The sequence below is a fragment of the Oncorhynchus kisutch genome, linkage group LG18, assembly GCF_002021735.2.
Source record: "Oncorhynchus kisutch isolate 150728-3 linkage group LG18, Okis_V2, whole genome shotgun sequence".
In the NCBI taxonomy this organism is placed as follows: domain Eukaryota; kingdom Metazoa; phylum Chordata; class Actinopteri; order Salmoniformes; family Salmonidae; genus Oncorhynchus; species Oncorhynchus kisutch.
Window position 1 is genome coordinate 42379546 of NC_034191.2, and position 24534 is coordinate 42404079.

The 24534-nt window shown below is 44.1% G+C and overlaps 1 protein-coding gene across 1 annotated transcript in view; it reads right to left on the bottom strand.

Moving 5' to 3' along the window:
- Positions 1–5331: 5331 nt before the first annotated feature.
- prkd2 (protein kinase D2) overlaps positions 5332–24534 on the bottom strand; it is a 53050-nt gene continuing 33847 nt past the window's right edge. Inside the window, exons 3-18 of the mRNA XM_031796087.1 lie at positions 24292–24423; positions 22352–22653; positions 21869–22052; positions 21648–21719; positions 20932–21094; positions 20722–20833; positions 19395–19472; positions 18551–18872; positions 18113–18165; positions 17882–17954; positions 17679–17785; positions 15485–15646; positions 9817–9915; positions 8749–9016; positions 8519–8604; positions 5332–8303 (exon numbers count right to left, since the gene is read on the bottom strand). Coding sequence (XP_031651947.1) covers positions 8091–8303; positions 8519–8604; positions 8749–9016; positions 9817–9915; positions 15485–15646; positions 17679–17785; positions 17882–17954; positions 18113–18165; positions 18551–18872; positions 19395–19472; positions 20722–20833; positions 20932–21094; positions 21648–21719; positions 21869–22052; positions 22352–22653; positions 24292–24423 — 2426 coding nt within the window. The 3' untranslated portion in view covers positions 5332–8090. The remainder of the gene's footprint in view (positions 8304–8518; positions 8605–8748; positions 9017–9816; positions 9916–15484; positions 15647–17678; positions 17786–17881; positions 17955–18112; positions 18166–18550; positions 18873–19394; positions 19473–20721; positions 20834–20931; positions 21095–21647; positions 21720–21868; positions 22053–22351; positions 22654–24291; positions 24424–24534) is intronic.

Sequence of the window (24534 nt, forward strand, 5' to 3'; positions counted from 1 at the left end):
CTACTAGCTTCATTAAGTTTTGGTAGCAGTGAGCTGAATATTTATAGTTGGCTAATTAGCGGGGAGTTTTGAAAATGGCTAGGCACTGCCAAGAGCATAAAAACAGAGGACCACCATGTCGATGCCAAGCTTACCGAGCAGCCCACTGGGCCTACCCACTGGGCCTGCCCACTGCGCCTACCCACTGGGCCTACCCACTGGGCTGAGGTTGAGGAGCCTTGCAGCAAATGTAATACCCGTCCATCGCGCATACTGCCTGCTGACCAACAAGATGGAGGAGAGCCAGGGCCAAGCACCAGCTGCACAAGGGTAACATCACGACAAGCACCTACACCGCCGTTTCCCCAGCCACTAGTAACTTGCACCTGACAGACCTGTTTGATCAAACCAAAACTGAACCAGTGGAAGCAGATTGTTTTGACTCTTGCAAAGTGAAATCGCAACCACAGCCAGCAACAACAAATGGATCCCACTCAGTGGTCTTTAAAAGATTCGTCAGGCCTTTGTCATCAATGCCGACTGTGCTGTTGGCACTGAAATATGGGTTTGGATTAACATTTGGGACATCGACAGCAGTGTGTGAAAATTCCTTCTCCACTCTAAAGAGCTTACTGAGTGATGTTACATCAACGGAAAGCCCAGCTGGTCCAGCTGGCATTTGAACTAGACCTGGCACGTATATTTCGTCAGGAAGGAGAATGGAATCAGAGATTTCTCAAGAGGTTCAACACAGCATGGAGGAGGCAAAAAAACTTGTCTAAATGGTAAGCTACAACCTTTATGGCCCTATCCGCTGTGCCAGAAGGGTTATTTCATTGGTTTTCCCTCATGTAAGCCTACTGGTTGATTGGCAGATTTTTTGTTGTTGTAATGTAACGTATAGTTTAAGCCTTTGCTTTTTACTTCAATGCATACTTTAGATGAATCTGTGATTCTTAAATGTCATTGCTCGCTTTTGCGGGACTAATTGCTATTGATCGATATACAGTTTTGCATTGTTCGACAGGCATGGTGACAATGACCAATGTAGCCTATTTGTTGCGCTCTGAGGTGATGCTGAAATTGGAAGTGCATTGTTTTTAAAGTCCTCCTTTCATTGCGCTGACTGGAGGTAGCCTTCTGTCCATGGTCCTGAATAAATGGTGTTTTTCTTCAACGCCTGGTGCTCTCTTGTGTGTGACATGACAGTCAGTTGTGTATATGGCTGCATTTCAGATAGGCCTACATTTTTGGTACGTGTTATATGTAGGACCCATACAGTGTGTAGCCTACTGAAACAAGTAGGCAAACTTTCACTCTGTTCTGCATTACAAAGTCATTGTGTGATGGGCTACTGTAAAAGTAGCCCAGCTACTGTAAAAGTAGCCTGATACTATGAAAACGGCTTACTTTCTCGGCACCCTCCATGCTCTCTTGCTATGCCGTGTGTGTGTGTGTGTGTGTGTGTTGCGCTCAGAATGGGCATTTAGTCGTATTCCCGGCAGATTCAAATTAGCTACTGCCATGTAGGACATTTTACATCAGCTATGACTATAGAATATGCACTTAGCTTGATTGAGTTCTCGTTCCTGAAACGCTCCCACACATAAAATATTGCGCCCCTGGAGAAGTGACGGCTTGGTTACGCTCAAGTGTCACAAATTCAACAGAAATGTAGCCTATAAGGGCCAGAGTGGCGCAGCAGTCTAAGGCACTTTATCATAGTGCTGGCTGTGTCACTACAGATCCTGGTTCAATTCCAGGCTGTGTCACACCTGGCCGTGACCGGGAGACCCATTAGGCGGCGCACATTTGGCCCAGTGTCGTTAGGGGGGCGTTGGGCCGGCCGGTCAATCGTGCTCTAGCAACTGAGTGCATGCACGCCTTACAGTCGCCAGGTGTGCGGTGTTTCCTCCGACACATTGGTGCGGCTGGCTTCCGGGTTAACCTGGCATTGTGTCAAGAAGGAGTGTGGCTTGACCTCGGCCTTCGTCCATAAGAGAGTTGCAACGATGGGACAAGACCGTAAACTACCAATTGGATACCACGAAATTGGGGAGAAAAAGGAGTACAAAAAAAAAAAGTTATTTAGTTCTAATTTTTGAAGTTTAAGCTTTGAAGCCTGTAAGAATCTTTGATAAGCTCCTACACAAACAACTTTAAACTAAATGTACAGTGCTGGATGTCATTGTGACATTATTCATCCATGGAACAACACACATAAACCAAGCTGACGTGAAAGTGAAATAAATAATGTCAGTGAAGGAAAAATGGATGGGGCTGAAATTCCACTTAATGCATCAAGGCCATTCTATTGATTTACCATGGCTTCCTCTTGCCGGGAATATTGTAGTCCGGCTCTTTTAAATAACTCATGAGAGATTCCAGGCTTTTCTTATATCTCAGAGAGAGACCAAAGCCAGCGCTCACCTCTGTGCACCCATCCACCTTCTCCTACAGAGTTTATAATGAATGGGCTGATATCTCCCTGTTTAGGTCCAAGGAACGTACAACCATGTTGATTAAAGACTTCATAACAAAATGTTTCATTTATGTTGTTGACAACTATTTTGTTACAGTGAACTTGTGATGGAAAGACTTCAGCTTAAAGGCACTGTACTATGCAACAGTAATGTTGAAGAATAAATTACCTGCCCATGACCATATTTCTCCAGCTCAAACAAAATATAGTATAACATGGATACATCTTATACAGTAGCAGTTGCCAGGCAATAAAAAGGTTATGTATTCGATTTAGAGAAGATTATAAACATGGGCAAGTTATAATTATATCTCATAGTGATGGATGTCATTGTGACATTATTCAACCATGGAACAATAAATATAACCAGTGATGTGATTGGTATAGTTTTTTCCCTTCAATATATATATATATATATAATTATTATTATTTTTTTTTGGGGGGGGGGGGGGGGCAAGACCACTCATGGTCTATAAAGTTACTTTTGATAGATTTAAACAAACAATATTGAAATCACCATGGTCACAACCATAAACTATCAACTCTAGATGAAAGGAAATCACTCAAAACCTTGTCACATCATCATGACTCATCACTTTGCTTCTTGAAAGTCCAATATCTTGACAACTTGACTGCTGAAATGCAAAAACATATTTTGGCACTGTATCAACGGTGGACTACTGGAAAAAAATACCTAATTACAGTCTTGGAGTAGTTTTTTCCTTTAAGATAGAACATGAATTTTGATTCAAAGCGAGCGACATTTTCAGTTTTTCTTGCTGGGTAACTTAACACCGCAATTCCATAAAACATCAACTCCTTCAGATTTTTGTCTAACGTCAACTCCGTCAGAGTGTGGAAAGTTCTGACAGAATGGTTCGATATTATTTTAGAGGCAAACATATGTCCGTTTTGAGCATATGTTGTTAACTGTCAGTGGCTTATCAACCCCGTCACTAACAGCATCCACCTTGATCTTTTTGTCAATATTCGGATTTTTTGTTGTTGTTCATCACTGTTCTGCAACATATGCTTAAACTATTGACATATTTGCTGTGCTAGATCTAAGGGATAATGTTTGCTTTACAAATGTTGTTTCATGTTCTGAATCTAGAAAAACATGCCAAAATGCTAACAAAATTGATCCCTGGAGCATGACATAGCTCTGTCTCGCTCTCGAACTTTGGAGACTTGTAATTACATACTTGAATTGTCCCATGTTAAAATTAAACAATCAAGGCTTTTAAACACTTAAATAAATAAAAATTAAATGCCTTTTATGGTGTCTGACGGAGTTGACCTAAATCAAGTTAGTTGCATTTCATGAAAGAATCTAAGAATGATGAGGTTCTTCCGTTACATGGTGTGATAGCTGATGCTCTCAAAATATATATTTAAAATGTTTAATATGAAGAAAATTTGATTTGTGAAAATAAAGTTTGGGATTGTCCCATCTTTTGGGAATCACTGAGATATCAGTTTCTCCTCTGGGCTACAATGTATTAATTAAGGGCTGTATTCAACCAGATTCGCTTTAGCTGAAAATTGCATAGCGTTGTTTTGGCAGTGTCAGCAGTGGAACTGCAATAGAGCTGTCGAATGCACAGGTGACTCCTGGCATTCTATCTAAAGCAGACATTGCCATTGGCTGCACAGAGTCACAACAGAAATTCCATGCAGCCTAGAATGTGAGCTGTAATCTACACCTCCATGGGAATGATAGAAATCATCATTATTTAGTCGAGTGATTTTCCTACTTGAGCGTCATTATTTCGACATAGCCTACACTTTCTCGTTCTGAACTTCCTATGTGAGTGAGGCAGGTGCGGATTCATGACAGTCGTGCAAGAGCAGCTGCTCACCGAGTTGAACGCTCCAACACAGTTCCACCTCCGACACAGCCAAAACACCAGCTATGCGGATGTCTTTCATCTCTAGGCCTTAGTAATATTTATTTAGAATGAATCTCTCTGAACACCGATAGACACACCGTTGGACGTACACGCTCACAGTTGTGCACTCGGAGCAGAGTAAGACCGTCACCAGTATTATTCATGCCATTTCTACCCAACTGGTATTTTCCTACTTGCTAAGTACAGATCACCTTGATATTAACCGTTAAAGAACGCTACCCGGAAACAGGCGTCGACATAACTGCTGTATGATGCAGTGCAGAGCTTTGGCAGACGCAGGCAGCGGGAAGTAACTGAGCTCAGGGGAGGAGAGCAGAGGTGGGGTACTGAGACATGCTTTACCTCAAAATGTTAAAATATTTTCCATCTCGCTCCCCATTTCCCCTCTCTCAGTCCTTCTCTCGGTCTTTTCCCTCTGTCTTTCTTTCCCTCTCGGCCTGGCTCCAGGATGACATACACGAGTGGGCATTTTAAATCCACAACTAGTATTGTGTCAGAGCCCTAATAACACAAGGTAGATTGGTTCCTACTGCATGCTCAAATGTGCCAGAAACGTAGCCGTGCACATCAACAACCGTCGTTTTGATAGAATAACACATGAAAGAGTTGCGCCCAACTAGAACATGTATGAAGCTGCAGCAGGCCTAACAACATGCACAGATCAGCTCGACAGGATGAGCACCAGGATGTGCGTGTGATGACTTCCAACTGATGACCTTGTTTGGCATTGTAGAGAGACGAAAACCGTACTAGTCGAATATGTATACTCGTAGGCCTATTGTCTGTTGCCATGGCAGCTAAAAGTCAAGGCATTGTCCTATCATTGAAATACCCCCTTTCCATAACTTGACTGCTTTGTGGATCACATCACATAATTTAAAAACAATCGAGTATGGGTTTCAGACCCGGGTTAACATACTATTTAGTGTATTTCAATAACTTTCAAAGACATTTGGATATATTTAAATATTTTTTTATTATTGAAAAGACAGCTAGTTGAATATTGGAATGTATCTGGAAAAACCCTTGAAAAGTATTTGAAAATACTTAAATACACTCACTCAAATATATCCCATGCATTTAACCCTGGTTTCTAAAGATAGCATTTGAAATAAGTACTTTGAAATAGTAGGCTATTTATAGAACATTTTCAAAATATACTTCAAATACTTCCAATAGAAGTAGTTGATTTGGGCCACATTATTTGAAAATACTCAAAAGACACAGAAAATAAGTATTTAAATAACAAATACACATGTATTTGAACCCAGGTTTGATGGGTTTGTTGCTGCCACCAATAGTTTCAGAGTATGATGTATTTTTTTTACCTGCTGGGTGAGACGGCCACTTATCCTCCAACCATGCTCCCCTCTTGACCTTTCCAAGACAGTAAGAGTAACAATTGTCCCTCTGGCAGACCCAGCAGTCTAGTGAAGAGCTCTCACCATTCAGCATGGTCCTGTGGCTCAGTTGGTAGAGCATTGCAATTTCAAGAGCTGTGGGTTCAATTCCCCCTGGGGCCACCTATACGAGAATGTATGCATGCGCGACTAAGTCACTTTGGATAAAAGTGCCTGCTAAATTACATATGAAAAATTGTAATTAACAAGTGGTCCTTTCTTTCAGAGCTGGCCACAAGGCTCTCATAATATGCTTGTGTAGAATAATGCAAAACGCTGGCTTTGTGTCCTGACAAGTGGCACAGGTGTCAAACTCATTTCATGGAGGGATGAGTCTCCGCGGTTTTCTCTCCCCGCCGTTGTCCACTATGGAACAACTAAGGTCCCTGATTAGCTGGGAACTCGCCTTATCTGGTTGTTTAGGTCTTAATTGGACACAAATTGAAAGAAAATAACAAAAATCCGCAGACACTCGGCCCTCCGTGGAATGAGTTTGTCCCCCCCCGTCCATCTGAAGCCCCAGTTCTCTCCCATCTGTCCATGTGTAGCATGTCATTTACACTAGGAGAGCTGATTGAAAGGCTGTGAAAAGGCCTTGGCAGCAGGCCACCCATGATGATGTATTAAATAGGCAGACATTTGGCCTGTCAATCAAAAAGGGGAGCATGCATCGTGCGAGGAAAACGTCATCCATACACGCTGATTATTTATTGGACGCTCGCTACATATTTATCGCTCTCAATTTGTCATTCAATCCACATAGTGTATATGCTCCAGTGTGATGGAAATTCTGAGCAGGTAACGTCTGAAGAGCGGTATGCATAATCACCGTCATTATTTCCTCCTATGCGTCGCCCCCAGCCTTCCACATTTCCCCCCCTAATCTTCCGTCTCAATGTTCAAGAGGCAACACGCCGGATAAAATGACACAGATGAACAATTGTACGTCAAGGTTTGTATCGGTGTCACATATAAATGCTGGGACCTTCCATGGGTTTACATTCTCCACCGGGCATACGTTGACTACACTACATAAAGATATGGTTACACATGAACACAATATTCATTCATGACAATGCTTTTCCTCTAGACAAAAATCGACCTCACGTGGACATCCAACGAGTTGACATGCTAGGTTCATAGTCAGCCATCGATATCGGAGCCCTCCTCCCACACTTTAACGTTGACGCCAGAGATGGGCAGTCGGTCGTCTTTCTACAGTAACTAGAAGAGCAATAGCATCCCCCCCCCCCCCTTTCATTGTAACCGTGCATGTCTACGGGTCTAGGACACCCTCGAATCACCAGGACTCGTGAATTTGCACTTCCGATGATAAGCGAGTCTTCACTAATAAAAGTCGTCATCGATAATGACGCTGGGCCAAATAGGAAAGTATCAGTGGACAGTAAAAAAAAAAAAAAGGTGCAATCCTTGATTGCTACATCCACTTCCGGCTTTGTTTTCTTCTGTCGTCGTTTGAAACGGCAGATTTCCTCGGAGACCATGACAGCCCACGAGCGCTGGTCTGCTGCCTACTGTTAGAAGCCCTTTATCTACCACTTACAGGCACTAAATGACTCCTTTGTCCCCATTAAACTCTTCGAGGTCTGCAGCAAACCGTTCTGACAGTACAGGCAGGGCGCTTCCAGTCATCGCGTTCAATGATAATAAAACAGTTCATAAGGATTTGTTTATGGGTGGATGTAAGTCCCGCGTAAGTGGATTGATCCGAGTCCTTCAAGTTTTTTTTGTCTGTCTCTATCCCTGTCTCTCGTCACAATACGCAGGGGATCCCTGTGCTTCCCCAGGCTTCGGAGATAGAAAGATGCAAGTTGTGCCTCTGCCAGGAGCTTAGATTGCATTTTGAGTGTTTCACCCAAACTGACCTCTGCCATACTGCAGCTTAGACTGAATGAGCACACTGCAAGCAACAATATTCTACACATCTCCTGACCACTGGGTACAGGACAGCATGGCCTTGTGGGATACAGAAGAGCAAATATCTTACACTCAAAGAGTTCAAGGGTGGAAGAGCTAAGCTAGACCGATGAGAGAGGGGTCAAGGATGGGGTCTGGAGACTGGACAGGCTAGGGCCGGAGTGGGACACCATTAGTAGACGGTTAGGAGGGCATCATCTCAATAGAAGGCGATTTTCTAACAGCTAAACCTCCCAGCCTCCCCCTCCCCTCTCTCCAGACCTCCCTCCATCCAGCCAGCCCCTCTCTCGCGCTCTCTCCCTCTCTACTCGCTTCCCTCCTCTTTCCTGGGTCAGTCCGAGTCCCTTGGGTCCGCGTGGGTCCTGGCTCTCCAGGTTCTCAGAGTATGCTGACCCTCTCGGTGAGCCCTTGCATGTCTGCGTCCTCATCGTCGGAGCCGAGCGCAGGCAGAGGGGGCACCAGGTGGGCCGGGTAGGGGAGCGTGTGTTCGCGGGCAAACATCTGCCAGCGACAGTCGTCGCTCTCGTGGGTGATGTAGCGCTCGCCCAGCTTTGTCTCCAGCTGCCTCAGATCCAACCACGTCTGGTAGTCCTGGAGAGGGCGGGAGGGATGGAGGGAGAGAGGGATGGTTGATGGGAGGATAGGGAGGAGGGGAAGAAGAGAAGAGCATGGAAGGAGGAAAGAGGATGAGATAAGAGGTTAGAGAATGGAGAGAAACATGAGAATGAGTAAGTTAGGTGGCTTCGTGTCTCCACTGTAGGTAATGGACCTTTGTATCGCCACCATGCTTCTGTTGAATTGTGTACCTGTAGATAGGAGTGACTGAGAGACTTGTCCACGCTGTAGCGTTTCCTCATCTTCACCTGGAGCAGGTTGTTGATCAGGTCAGTGGCTGAAGAGGAACACAGACACACAGTTGAGAACAGTGTGTGAACACCATAACGACCTGCATATTTAGATAGACTTACCCGTGTTTGCGTAAGACAGTTGCATTTGTCATGCATGAGCACAAGTGTGTCTTGTGTGTGTGTCTTACCATCAGGTGAGATCTGTTTCCAGGGGTTGGGTGGGTACATGAAGGCAGCGTTGTGGATCTGGTCGTTGATGTCCTCGTCCTCGTTGAAGGGGAAGGTGCCACTGAGGCTGACGTACATGATGACTCCTACAGACCACATGTCCAGGGAGCGGTTGTAGCCCTGGTTGAGGAGCACCTCTGGGGCCAAGTAGGCCGGGGTGCCCACCACCGAACGCCTGAACGACTTCTCACCAATGATACGGGCAAAGCCAAAGTCACACAGCTTCACCTGGACACACGCGCACAGACGGAGACAGCGAGACAGACAGACAGAGAGAAAGTGAGAGAGAACGAGAGAGAGAGAAAGTGAGAAAGACAGAGAGAGAGAAAGTGAGAGCGAGTGATCAAAACCTTAGAAAAACCTTGACAAAGTACAGGCTCAGTGAGCACAGCCTTGTCATTGGGAAGGGAAGACACAGGAAAACCTGGCTCCCTGTAGAGGAAATGCTGTGCAACCACTGCACCACAGCAGAACCTGAGACAGAGCTGCATTTCCTGACAAAATGTCTAAAATATAAAACAATTAGAGAGTGTCATTTCCCCAAATTTGAAACCCTTCTTCAAGCAAGGTTTTAAAGACCTCTCTGATGAGAGTAGGCTACCCGTCCTGTTGGGGGAGGACGCGGAGAGCTGTGGGTTGGCAGTGCACTACATTGCTGCCTGCCATAAGATGAGGGACAGTGTCTGACAGACCAATCAACCTGCACATGTCCTCTACTGTATGCTTATTGTTATTGTTCAATGTATGGTTATTTGGCACTTGGTTATTGCTATTACTGTTGTCCTGTTGACAATTTTGGGTCTTATTATTTCCATATTGTAAATATCCAAAGTAAGCTTTGGCAATGTGTATATTGTTAGGTCATGCCAATAAAGCAAATCAGACAGACAGAGACAGACAGACGTGTGTGAATTGCTGCTTTGTATAATATGCATGAAGGTGCATTACATTGAGTTAAGGGCTGTCTACATTAGCTTGGATGTGTAGAGTCGTGGTGTGTGTGATAGTGCGATGACCGGTGTCTGTACCTGGGGGAAGGGCTCGGCAGAGGCCAGCAGGACATTCTCAGGTTTCAGATCACAGTGGACGATGTTCTTAAAGTGCAGGTGCCTCAGGGCTGCCAGAATCTATACACACACAGGATATGGTTTAGACTCTCTGGGCTGTAAACAGGAAACCAAAACGCACAGAAAGTGAGAATATACCCCTAAGGAAAACATCCGCTTCAGGAAGGACGTATGTGTTGCGTAGTGAGTGATCTGTGGAGTGAGTAACTACAGAACACGACCGGGAACCAACAAAACTCTGAAGTAAATTTGACACTTTGATGGTTTGACTGCAGGTTTACTTTCATGATGTGAGAAAATATGAGAAACACACACAGCGGTTGAGAAACTATACAACTGTAGGAAACGCACACAAACACACCTAGATAAGTTTATTAAAATGTGTCATAAAAAAAATAAACTATGAAAAACAGTATCAAACCCATGCAGATAAAAAAAAAAGTATTTTTGAAATGCATTTCAAATTTGCATCTTTACTAAAATGCATATAATGCCTGACAATATTCCAGAAATTCAGGGCCCCGACATCTAGTCTACAGGGTAGCTAGAGCGGTTACTAATTTGGCTTTTTAAATCACTCTTTACATATTGATCAGTAGTTAGTTTCCATCCAACTGGCGACAGATTTTCATGCGAAATATTCTAAAATCTGCATTTTCCTACCAGAGATTTGGTTCCAATAAATAGACTATTTAAAGGCTGTCTGTGTGCACATACAAATACATTTTGGGTTTAGATTCCCGTGTATTAAAAAAAAAATGTAAGTAAAAAACAACAACAACAAGTTAAATGGTTTTCTCACAAAAATGTTGCGTTATATAGCGAGTGTGTCCACTCTGGTATTGGCACGTGCTCTCTAGCCAACAGCGTTATCTCTAGCCAACAGCGTTATCTCTAGCCAACAGCACTATCTGCAGAGTACATTGTGAACAGCAAACATTAGGGACACCTTCCTAAGCTCGTAATGCCAAAGTGAGTTGCCAAATCAAGTAGATCTTATTCGGGCAATGGGCGCAGCCATCTTTGACTTGACTGATTTGCGTCTTAAAATGAATGGCATTCGGGGATTAGGGAGTTTTCGCTTGTCAAATATAAACAAACATGGCTGCCATCATAAAACAAATTAGCCGACACGTATCTCTTTTCTAAATAATGTTGCATTTCTCCCTTGTGCTCACCAGAGATGTGGTACATTGTAAACAAGTCTAGCTGTTAGGTCACTAACTTATGTTTAGTTCTTTTGTCAGTGCAACCTGTTATATAGACTGGATTATGGAATGAGTTTGGCTGTGGATGTATTCTGTGTGATGCTATTAAGTTCGCATTTATGTTTCACAATAAAAGGTGAAATTGAGGAAGAGCTTTGTGAAAACCTTTATTTCCCATCAGTACAAAACATTGTTTAGATGCTTTTCAGACAACAATGCTGTTTAGAAGCGTTTGTTGGCATCATACATTCTGTTGCTCCAATCACATATTGGCGATGGTACGCTGCAGGGACAAATATGTGATTATATGCATCAAAAGGGTTGAGCCTGAAAAAAACCCAGCAGCGTTGCAGTTCTTGACACGAACCGGTGTGCCTGGAACCTACTACCATACCCCGTTCAAAGGCACTTAAATATTTTGTCTTGTACATTCACCCTCTGAATGGCACACATACACAATCCATGTCTCAATTGTGTCGAGGCTTAAAAATCCTTCTTTAACGTGTCTCCTCCCCTTCATCTACACTGATTGAAGTGGATTTAACAAGTGACATCAATAAGGGATCATAGCTTTCACCTGGATTCACCTGGTCAGTCTATGGTCGTGGAAAGAGCAAGTGTTCTTAATGTTTTGTATACGCAGTGTTTAGCCTACATGAGATTATTATCAAAAAGCATGATATTTCATTTTTCAAACGGCTTTTGGGTGATCCGAACCAAATTCACATAGAAATGTGAGATCGGTCATTCTCATTGAAAGCAAGTCTAAGATGCACATTAAACATCTCCAATCCAAATTAAATCTAGAAATCGGCTTCCTATTTCGCAAACAAAGCATCTTTCACTCATGCTGCCAAAAATACCCTCGTAAAACTGACCATCCTACCGATCTTCGACTTCGGCGATGTCATTTTCAAATAGAAATTTCTGCATAGTGCACCTTGAACATGTGCTCTTTATGACACAATGTAAAAAAAAAAAAAAAAGTTTTCCCATCTCAAGAGGTAGAAAACAAAAATGCCTACAGTATATTTATTTTATTAATCAATTAAATAATAGATCTTGGGCACTTTTTTCTTTTTCTTAAGTTTAAAAAAAAGTTTTTTTATCGATTCAAACCAAATCTATACATCATACAACCAGTGGCGACCCGTCATTCAGCGCATGTGGGGCAGAGCCACCTGTTTAGCAAAGAAACAAAACAAAAAAACAACAAACATATACAGTGGCAAGAAAAAGTATGTGAACTCTTTGGAATTACCTGGATTTCTGCATAAATTGGTCATCAAATTTGATCTGATCTTCATCTAAGTTCCAACAATAGACAAACATAGTGTGCTTAAACTAATAACACACAAATTTATGTATTTTTCTTGTCTATATTGAATACATCATTTAAATATTCACAGTGTAGGTTGGAAAAAGTATGTGAACCCCTAGGCTAATAACTTCTCCAAAAGCTAATTGGAGTCAGGAGTCAGCTAACCTGGAGTCCAATCACGGAGACAAGGTTGGTTAGAGCTGCCTTGCCCTATAAAAAAAACCTCACAAAATTTGAGTTTGCCAGTCACAAGAAGCATTGCCTGATGTGCATTACCATGCCTCGAACAAAATAGATCTCAGAAGACCTAAGATTAAGAATTGTTGACTTGCATAAAGCTGGAAAGGGTTACAAAAGTATCTCTAAAAGCCTTGATGTTCATCAGTCCACAGTAAGACAAATTGTCTATAAATGGAGAAAGTTCAGCACTGTTGCTACTCTCCCTAGGAGTGGCCGTCCTGCAAAGATGACTGCAAGAGCACAGCGCAGAATGAGGTTAAGAAGAAGCGTAGAGTGTCAGCTAAAGACTTACAGAAATCTCTGGAACATGCTAACATCTCTGTTGACGAGTCTACAATACGTAAAACACTAAACAAGAATGGTGTTCATGGGAGGACACCACGGAAGAAACCACTGCTGTCCAAAAAAAACATTGCTGCACGTCTGATGTTTGCAAAAGAGCACCTGGACGTTCCACAGCGCTACTGGCAAAATATTTTGTGGACAGATGAAACTACAGTTGAGCTGTTTGGAAGGAACACACAACACTATGTGTGGAGGAAAAAAGTCACAGCACATCAACATCAAAACCTCATCCTAACTGTAAAGTATGGTGGAGGGAGCATCATGGTTTGGGGCTGCTTTGCTGCCTCAGGACCTGGACAGCTTGTTATCATTAACGGAAAAATGAATTCCCAAGTTTATCAAGACATTTTTCAGGAGAATGTCAGGCTATCTGTCCGCCAATTGAAGCTCAACAGAAGTTGGGTGATGCAACAGGACAACGACCCAAAACACAGAAGTAAATCAACAACAGAATGGCTTCAACAGAATAAAATATGCCATTACTTGTTAGATGCTACAGCACTGTCGGAGCTAGAAGCATAAGCACTTCGCTATACCCGCAATATCATCTGCTAATCATCTGTATGTGACCAATAAAACTTGATTTGAAATTACTCCAGACCGTTGTGCAGGTCTGATCTGCAACTACAGAAAACGTTTGGTTGAGGTGATTGCTGCCAAAGAAGGGATCAACCAGTTATTAAATCCAAGGTTTCACATACTTTTTCCACCCTGCACTGTGAATGTTTACATGGTGTGTTCAATAAAGACATGAACAATTATAATTGTTTGTGCGTTATTAGTTTAAGCAGACTGTGTTTGTCTATTGGTGTGACTTTGATCATATAACATTTTATGACCAATTTATGCAGAAATCCAGGTAATTTCTTCCTACTGTGTATATATACACACACTACCGTTCAAAAGTTTGGGGTCGCTTAGAAATGTCCTTGTTTTTGTAAGAAACCCTTTTTTTTGTCCATTAAAATATAAAATTAATCAGAAATAGATAGATTGTTAATGTTGTAAATGACTGTTGTAGCTGGAAACGGCAGATTGTTTGGAATATCTACATAGGCGTAGAGGCTCATTATCAGCAACCATCACTCCTGTGTTCCAATGGCATGTTGTGTTAGCTAATCCACGTTTATAATTTTAAGAGGCTAACTGATCATTAGAAAACCCTTTTGCAATTATGTTAGCACAGCTGAAAACTGTTGTGCTGATTAAAGAAGCAATACAACTGGCCTTCTTTAGACTAGTTGAGTATCTGGAGCATCAGCATTTGTGGGTTCGATTACAGGCTCAAAATGGCCAGAAACAAAGTACTTTCTTCTGAAACTCGTCAGTCTGTTATTGTTCTGAGAAATGAAGGCTATTTCATGTGAGAAATTGCCAAGAAACTGAAGATCTGGTACAACGCTGTATACTATTCCCTTCACAGAACAGCACAAACTGTCCCTAACCAGAATAGAAAGAGGAGTGGGAGGCCCCGGTGCACAACTGAGCAAGAGGACAAGTACATTTGAGTGTCTAGTTTGAGAAACAGACGACTCACAAGTCCTCAACTGGCAGCTTCATTAAATAGTACCCGCAAAACACCAGTCTCAACGTCAGCAGTGAAGAGGCGACTCAGAGATGCTGGCCTTCTAGGTAGAGTTGAAAAAAAAAAAAGAAGCCATATCTCAGACTGGCCAATAAAAAGAAAAGATTAAGATGAGCAAAAGAACACAGACGCTGGACACAGACACAATAAGTGGTTTGGAAGGAATTAATGGCTAACTGCAAGTGTTGCAAAGCAATCGTTGTTTTCCTTCCCCTGCCTGCTATTCGGTGGAGAGGGTGTGTGGTCCAAGTCTGGGTTTAAGGATTTAAAACATCTGTCTGAAAGTATATTTTTTTCCAAGCTTAAAAGGAAAAGGTTGAATACATTGGCCATGCTGTCAATCCAGCATGACGACTGCCACGTTCAAAACAACTGGAAACTCGGAACTGGGAAATCTCAGACTTCAGTGCGTTCAACACGGGGAAAAAACGAGTTTGGACTGGGAAAATACATTATGAACGGTCATCCAACACGGAATTCCAAGTCGGGAACTCTTGCCTCTTTCTAGAGTGCCGACCTGAAGATCATTGGTTAACTTCTAGCTTGTTAGCTCGGTAGCTAACGTTAAATCTTCTTAGAAGTCACAGAGGGTACACAGAGGGTACACAGAGGGACATGTCCAAATGCTGAATTTGATTCATTTTGAAATTTAGATTTATTGAATTCTCCATGTGCTCTATGTTAAAGGGCACTTCATTTCATATAACAGAAGATTAAAAAATGAAATATTGGTGAATAATTGCTACTTAACTTATCAAAGGGATACAAAAGGCACTCATTTCGTGGAACATTACAATTGGACAAATACATTACTTGTCTAATTGTACATATTTCACATGTATCCTAAAACATTTATAAAAAATATATATATTTTAAATGTTAGTTCCCCCCCCCCCCCATGGGAGTAGACACACACACACAAACACTCACCTGTGTGATGAGGAACTTGGTGAGCCTCTCTGGGAGCCGTCCTTTCTCACTGGACAGGATCATCTCCAACATGTCTCCATGGAGCTTCTCCATCACCACAAACACCTTCTCTGGAGTCTCAAACATACACTCCAGGTTCACTATGCCCAGGTGACGTAGACTCTGGGAGATGGAGAGAGGGAAAGCATGGTGGTGGTGGGGGGGGGGGCACGAGACAGTGTGTGAGTGAGTGAAAGAGTGAGAGTGAGAGTGAGAGAGAGAGAGAGAGAGGGAGGGCAGAAGAAGAGTTGGGAAATGGCACCCAGGGAGGGAAAGAAACAGGAAGAGGTAGAGTGGATTGAGAGAGAATTAGACTGAGTATCAGTTAGAGTATAGTGCGATGGCAGTGTTTATTTGTCACTTGACCTTTATCTAACTACACCCCATAGAGATGATAATTCTGCTGCAAAACCTGCCAATGTAATTGAACGCAGTTGGCATGACAACCCTATGATAAAATTTAAAAAATGGACCCTCGTGGCCTGTACAGAGGTAAGATCTTAATTGGATAATTTTTTTGTTGCTGAGACTTTTCCTGCACAGCATGTGTATTCAAGGTTTAAAAAGGCTTCTCAAGTTTGTAATTTCCACTTTAAAACTTTAAGACTTGATTTGTCCTCACGAAAAATGCCTCAAACCCTGAATTATAATCCACATAATAATTCACATTGTCTGTTGCTGCAGGATTATTTTCCTGCTGTAGCAAACTGGCTCAAATTAAGATCCTACATCTGTAGGTGGGAGCCTAACAGTTTGCGTCCCAAATGACACCTACACATTGCACTACTTTTGACCAGGGTAGTGCAATATGTAGGGAATACGGTGCCATCTGGACACCTTCTTTGTGTGGCAGCAGTAAGCCACCAGCCACACATACATTACATATACAAAAGCATGTGAACACCCCTTCAAATTTGTGGACTCGGCTATTTCAGCCACACCCGTTGCTGACAGGTGTATAAAATCGAGCACACCGCCATGCAATCTCCATAGACAAACAGTAGCAGTAGAATGGCTCGTATCGAAAGGCTCAGTGACTTTCAACGTGGCCCCGTCAAACGATGCCACCTATCCAACAAGTCAGTTCTTCAAATGTTCCCGGGCAACTGTAAGTGCTGTTATTGTGAAGTGGAAACGTCTAGGAGCAACAACAACTCAGCCGCGAAGTGGTAGGCCACACAAGCTCGCCGAGAGCTGAAGTGCGTAGCACGTACAAATCGTCCATCCTCGGTTGCAACACTCACTATCAAGTTCCAAACTGCCTCTGGAAGCAACGTCAGCCCAAGAACTGGTCATCGGGAGCTTCATGAAATGGGTTTCCATGGCCGAGCAGCCGCACACAAGTCTAAGATCCCCATGTGCAATGCCAAGCGCTGTCTGGAGTGGTGTAAAGCTCGCTGCCATTGGACATTGGAGCAGTGGAAACGCGGACTCTGGAGTGATGAATTAAGCTTCACCATCTGGCCGTCTGACGGACGAATCTGGGTTTGGTGAATGCCAGGAGAACGCTACCTGTTCAAATGCATAGTGCCAACTGTATAGTTTGGTGGAGGAGGAATAATGGTCTGGGGTTGTTTTTCAAGATTCGTGCTATGCCTCTTAGTTCTAGTGAGGAGAAGTCTTAATGCTACAGCATACAATGACATTCTAGACGATTCTGTGCTTCCAACTTTGTGCCAACAGTTTGGGTAAGGCCCTTGCCTGTTTCAGCATAACAATGCCCCCCTGTACACAAAGTGAGGTCCATACAAAAATGGTTTGACGAAATCGGTGTGGAAGAACTTGACTGGCCTGAACAGAGCCCTGACCTGAACCCCATCGGACACCTTTGGGATGAATTGGAACGCTGACTGTGAGCCAGGCCAAATCTCCCAACATCAGTGCCCGACCTTACTAATGCTCTTGTGGCTGAATGGAAGTAAGTCCCTGCAGCAATGTTCCAACATCTAGTGGAAAGCCTTCCCAGAAGTGGAGGCTGTTATAGCAGCAAAAGGGGGGGACCAACTCCATATTAATGCCCATGATTTTGGAATGAGAAGTTTGTCGACCACGTGTCCACATACTTTTGGCCATGTAGTGTAGCTGATGAACTAGACTAGTAGTGTACTGGTAGACCTGTTGAAAATGTGTATCTGTGTCTCCCCCTGGTGGTCACCTGCAGTATGGCCACCTCGTTCCTCAGCTGGCTCTCCTGCTTGGTGGGGAAGCGCAGCTTGTCAATCACCTTCACCGCCACATCACGCCCCGACTTCCTGTGCTTCCCTGATGGTGGGGGGGTAGAAGAGAAGAAGAGAGGAAATTACAGGAGTCTGATTAACTGACTCAATACAGCGATGGTAGAAGACTGGAGACACTGACCCCCATACACCACTCCAAACTGGCCAGAACCAAGGATTTCATCTGCAAATATCTGGTACACCATGCCAATGTCCTGGAGGAGAAATTGACGAAGGCAACATAAACATCACCGTTATCGTACATTTCATTATCATCATCATCACTATCATCACCACAAAGTCCTTGGTAATGATTGTGAATGTGTATAATGTACGATCGTGTATTACGACAGTATGTCAAGAGACTACTCACCACGTTCTCCTGGATCACACTGTTGGACACTGAGATGCTGACTGAAGCCTGTCCTGAGGATCAAAGTTAAAAATAAATAAAAAATGCTAACCATCCACACTAACATATACAGGACTCCCATCTGACCTTACGTGGGGTCACTACAGAGATAGAGTGTTTGTGTGTGTGGTAGGAGCTCTGAAAACAAGCTTCTGTTCCTCGACCTTTGGACTACATACCACTCGTAAGCCTTTCACTGTAACCTCTCCCACAACACCAGCCCCCCTTGCCCCAGATCACAAACAGCAGGACTGTAAATCCAGACTAAGAGCTAAACTGATATCAGATCCAGACCCCGTGATTCTGTTCTTCAGATGGCCAATTTGGCTGGAACGTTAGGAACTAAGACACTTGGGAATGAAAGTTAAGCTAAAAACGTGATGTTGTATTTTATCTTACTGTGAGGAGTGTGTCCCTCTATCGGTGGTGCATCCTGGAAGATGACTGGCATGAGGGCCTGGCGAATGGCGCACTCCCACGCCTTTGCCACCTCTCGCCCCACGCCGCTATTGGGAACCACGTTGCTGGGGGAGGGGGGCGTGGGGGGGAAGGCCTGGGCGGCGGTGGGGGGCAGGGCGGGGACGTGGACGTTGGGGTCCTCCCCTACAAAGTAGCGCATGGCTCCCATGACGAGCTCGAAGCAGTGGGGGCTGGTGCCCGGAGGAACCAGGGTGAAGTCCCCTGAGGGGCGCACCTCCAGAATCTCAGACAGAGGGATCTCCTACAGGATATGGGAATGCACGCAATCAAGTGGACATGTGAACACAACCGCGATCAAGACATTTCTGTTTTGATTCTAGAATTGTTCTTTCACTTTGAAAATGTGGAGTAGGTTGTGTAGATATATAGGGGGAAAAAAAACTATTGAATCCCTTTTTAGATTCAATTTTAAGGCATCAAAATGTGAAAACTCTTCAAGGGGTGTGTCGACTTTCACTAGGGAATGTATCAAATCAAATTGCATTTGTCACAACAGGTGTAAACCTTACCTTGAAATGCTTACTAAATAATAATAATAATAACAATAATAATAATGTCATAAACATGCATCTACATCTGTATCGCTTGCTCTTTGGGGTTTTAAGTTGGGTATCTAATGTATATAAGCACTTTGTGACCAGTACTGGTGTAAAAAGGGCTCTATAAAATAAAGTTGATTGATTAATTGAGACCCGACTCATATAGTACCTGTGAAGTTTATTGGGTTGCTAATCTAGTTGAGCGGAGCTGGAGAATACAATACCTTATAGTACTTGTTGGTGGTGTTGTTCTGGAACAAGATGATGCACTTGCAGTCCAGACGCCAGTAGTGCCGCTTTCTCTGCGGGGGGGGGGGGGGGGGGGGGGGGGGGGAGGAGTAGGAGGGGACAGGAGGTAAAAGGGTTCAAAGGGGTCAACCAAGGTTCACAGAGGGGTCAAAAGGTGAAGCTGTGGTCCAGGAAGGAGTGGTCAAGGAGAGGGATGGGCAAGTTGAGAGGTGGAGGAGAGGAAAAAGCAAAAGGGAGTGGGCAGGGAGAGAGAAGGAGAAGAGAGACCACAGCAGTGTCAGAAAAGCCAGGGCAGGTTAGCTTTGAGAAGGCGGAAAGTGTCCCAGGTCTGAGTTCAGGTAAACAGAAACACTTTCTAAGAGGAAGGAGAGAGAGAAGAAGAAGAAATAAAAAAAAGAGGCTGTGGATGTGAATTCAACACACGTCTCTCGAGTGCTTTAGTGCGGCAGGGAGCAGGTATTCACCATCTATCACACTCAGCCGGAGACACACAAACACACAGATGAAAAGGAAGAGCATTAACGGCGACGGAGGTAGAAGTTATAGAGGGAAGATAAACTCCAACGGGAAAACACTGAGAAGAGATGGAGGATAGGAGAGGCAGAGGAGGGAACGATGAGCAGAGGGGGGGGGTCAGCGTCATGGAGAACAAACACGGAGAAGAAAACGTCTCGGAAGGTTCCAGAAAAGTAGAAGAACGTAAGAGAGGTAACTACTTTAAAAGGATACCTAAAATCAACCATTTCTAAGGCCTTCATATACTGTGTGTTCTATTACCTTGACATCTATGACCCACGTACTAATTATTAGTTCAGTCTTTTTACAGTCCCTAATCTAAAGTGAGTGCTATTTATACTTTATAAATATGTTGTTGTTTTTATAAATGGGATGACCAGTGTAATTTCTCACAAATAAAGATGGGCATGCCATTGGTTAGCCGACTCAACGCCGCGATTTACGGTGGAGTTGAGCGGCGACTAGTGTAAATCGTGGAGTTGAGTTTAAAATCGGCTAGCCATTGGTAGACATCCCAGCAGTACCTGGTAAAAGAACAAGTGACGCTTAAGGAAATAGAAATGTGGGAATAACTAGCTGACTAACGTTTACAAACGTGGGAGCAACGATTCATAAACGGCGAACACACGACTTATAAATGCCTTAGAAAAATGTTAATTAGGCGCCCTTAAAACAGAGTGGAATACGTTTTAGAAACGAAGTAAGACGGAAGAAGACGGAATCCGGTGCGGTAGAGAATTTTTTTTCACATTGTCGGCCAGTACATCAGCCAGTCAATAGTATTACCAGTGTGTCCTTGTTGCTGTAGTGCACCATCCAGCCCTCTTTGATGGATGTGCTGGAGCGACGGGTGGTCTGCCTCATGGACTGAACCACCCTCATCAACGGGATGTTAGCGCTGAGGAACAAGTGGGACAGGGTTAGGTGGTGGGTGGGTGGGTGTGATGTGTGTGTGTGTGTGTGTGTGTGTTATTGTGCGTGAGCGTACGCGCGTACCTCTGGTCCCCGCCGACCCCATCCTGGCTACTCTCGGGGGAGAAAGAGCCAGGGATGCTGCAGGCCTCGTCTGAATCGTCCGTCAGAGAAGACTTGTCTGAGTCGGCATACTCACTGCTGTAGTCCATAGGCACCTCGTGGTCCACACTGGGACTCAACATGTCTGGAGGAGAGAGGAGGACAGAGCCAGCCACACATGACTACAAAGAGATGTAGAAAAATAGACAGAGAAAATAGCATAACACCCCCTTCCATTACAAAGCCCATTATACCAGTATGTGAGTAGGGCAGTACTTACAACTTCTGTTGTCTGAGAAAAAAAAGAAGCTGAGAAGTACTATATAATATTAGGACTCTACATATATATATGTACTAATATTGCATATAATATTGGCAGGTATGGATGTGGGTACGCAGATCCACAAGCCACAGCGGCCCCTCGTGACAAATTTTGTGGCCCCCATCAAAGTTACTCATCTCTGCTGTAGACAATGTAAAAACATGTATTTTTTTGTGCGCCGCCCTATGGGACTCCTAATCACAGCCGGAAGTGATACAGCCTGGATTCGAACCAGGGTCTGTAGTGACGCCTCTTGCACTGAGATGCAGTGCCTTAGACCGCTGCACCACTAAAGTGTGGCTGAACAAATCACGGCCACACTTCTAACAACATGACACAACATGATACAACAAAAGATGCGTTTGGTCTTCTTTACCTCCTATGGTCTCCCCCAGACAGTCGTTGGGAACCTTGTACGCACAGCGCTTGTGGCAGTTGAACTTGCAGTCTACGACACAACACGGACAATCAACGCCATTGTTAGACAATTTATCTTCCTCCAATATGCACTCCAAATAAGTTATCCCCCTCTTGATAAACCCCTGGGGCCCTCACACTAACCTTTGCCTCCACACTAACCTTTGCCCCCATACTAACCTTTGCATTGTAGCCCTTGTCGGAAGAGGCCCCGGAGCAGCCTCTTGCAGTACTGGCACACGGTGGGGCGCGTGTAGGAGTGCACGGCGAACGTGTGCGGCACCTTCACTTTGCTCATCAGGATCTTGTCCAGGTGCACCGGCCGGCCCGTGTAGAACCGCCGCGCCTCGCTGGGGGTCCGAGGCTGGGGACGGGAGGAGACGGAGAAACTCAAATGATAACGCTCTACCCGTGGTATTTCCACGCATGTAAATCAGTGTTGGCTATCCAGAACTAATCACACAGAGCCAAGGTTAGAGCTCAATCCCATTTCAACTCAGTCGATTCAGAGGAAGTAAACTGACCCCACTCCAATTCTTCCAAAAAGCAACAAGTCAATTTACTTCCTGACTTGATTGAATTGAAATGGAAGTGACCTCAACGCTGCACAGAGCAGTGTCCTAACAATGACAGACACTAAGTGGAGTTGAGTGGATGAAGTACCATCGGAGTGTTGGCGCGGGCCATGGGTCTAGTGATGGAGGGGCTGGTGGACAGGCCCAGGGATGCTGACGCGGTACAGGTGGAGTTCGGGAGCGTCTGGGTGGTGTGAGAGCGGATCAGGCTGGCATCCTCCATGCAGGAGCTGACTGAGCTGGAGCCCACGCTGCTCAGAGACTCGCTGGTGGACAGACGCAGCGACTGGCTACTGTTCAGAGACGTGGTGGACAGGCGCCGCTTGCGAGCGCCGCTGCAGTTGTTGGGGATGCTGAAGGCACAGCGCTTGTGGTAGTTCAATCCACAGCCTGCAGGGGGTGGTGGTGGTGGTGGTGGTGGGGGGGGGGGGCAGAGATAAAGCGGAGGAGAGAATTTTGGTATTTTATTAGGATCATATAAATGTTGGTATTTTATTAGGATCAATACATACACACAAACCTTCTAGGACAAATAGGGGAGAGGCGTTGTACCGTGGTTTGCTGTTTATTTGAGTGATATGAGATGGAACATGCAATAATGGCTCTATATAATACTGTACGCTTTGTTGAATTTGTTCTGGATTTGAGGACTGTGAAAAGACCCCCGGTGGCATGTCTGGTGGGGTAAGTGTGTGTGTCAGAGCTGTGTGTTTGGGATTTTCAACACATGTTTCTTTTAAAAAGAAGAAGTGATTCATTCAGTCTTTCCTCAACTCTTAGCCAAGAGACTAGCATGCATAGTATTTATATCAGCCATCTGCCCAGCTTAACTAGGTCTTTTCTTGGAGCACTCGACCACATGACTGGACAATAATCAAGATAAGACAAAACTAGAGCCTGCAGAACTTTCTTTTTAGAGTGTGGTGTCAAAAAATCAGAGCAACTCTTATTACGACAGATCTCTCCCCATCTTTGCAACCATTGAATTGATATGTTTTGACCATGACAGTTTACAATCTAAGGTTACGCCAAGTAAGTTAGTCTCCTCAAATGGTTCAACAGCCACACCATTCATTACCCGTTTCAGCTGAGGTCTAGAATTTAGGGAATTATTTGTACCAAATGCAATGCTCTTAGTTTTAGAAATGTTCAGGACAAGTTTATTACTGGCCACCCATTCCAAAACAGACTGCAACTCTTTGTTAAGGGTTTCAGTGACTTCATTAGCTGTGGTTGTTGATGCGTATATGCGTATACTCATGAGCATACACGGAAACACATGCTTTGTTTAATACCAGTGTCAGGTCATTGGTAAAAAAATAGAAAAGAGGGCCTAGAGAGCTGACCTGCAGTACACCACACTTCACGTTTGATATTAGAGAAGCTTCCATTAAAGGAAACCCTTTGAGTTCTATTAGATAGACAGCTCTGAATCCACAATATGGAAGAGGTTGAAAAGCCATAACATATGTATTTTGAACAACAGGTTATGGTCAATAATATCGAGGCTGCACTGAAATCTAACAGTACAGCGCCCATAATCTTCTTATTATCAATTTATTTAAACAAATCATCAGTAATGTGTGTCAGTGCAGCACATGTTGAGTACCCTTCTCTATAAGCATGCTGAAAGTCTTGTTCATTCGTTTACAGAGAAATAGCATTGTATTTGGACAAACACAATTTTTTACAACAGTTTGCTAAGAGCTGGCAGCAAGAGAAGAGAGAGAGAGACAGGGACAGAGTGGCAGAAAGATAGATAGGCAGAGAGAGAAAGGAAGGAGAGGAGGTGGGAAGTTGAGGGGAAATTACTTTGCTGATGGCTACTTTGAGGAAAATGCACTTCACTGAGATATGTGGTTGGCCCACCTAGCTATCATAAGACGAATGCACTAACTGTAAGTCGCTCTGGATAAGAGCGTCTGCTAAATGACTAAAATGTCACCATGCACATCTTTAGACAAAACGTTTATCGGGCAGGCAGAACAGCGCACCCCCCCCCCCCCCCCCTCTTTCTCTCCCTCATACCATCACATTTGAGGCCCTGCCTGACCAGTCCAAACAGCATCTCTCCACAGTGGTCGCAGAAGGCCGGGGCACGGTACGAGTGGACATTCAGGGCATGAGGCCGAATCTGGAAGTCCTCGAAGGTGGCCGCAGCTGCAGACAGACAACACAACAGAGGAACAACAGTAGTCAGTCTGGGTTTCAACCTGTCAATCACTTTAGCAATGATACGTTTGTGAATATGCTCTATGCTCCAGCATTTTG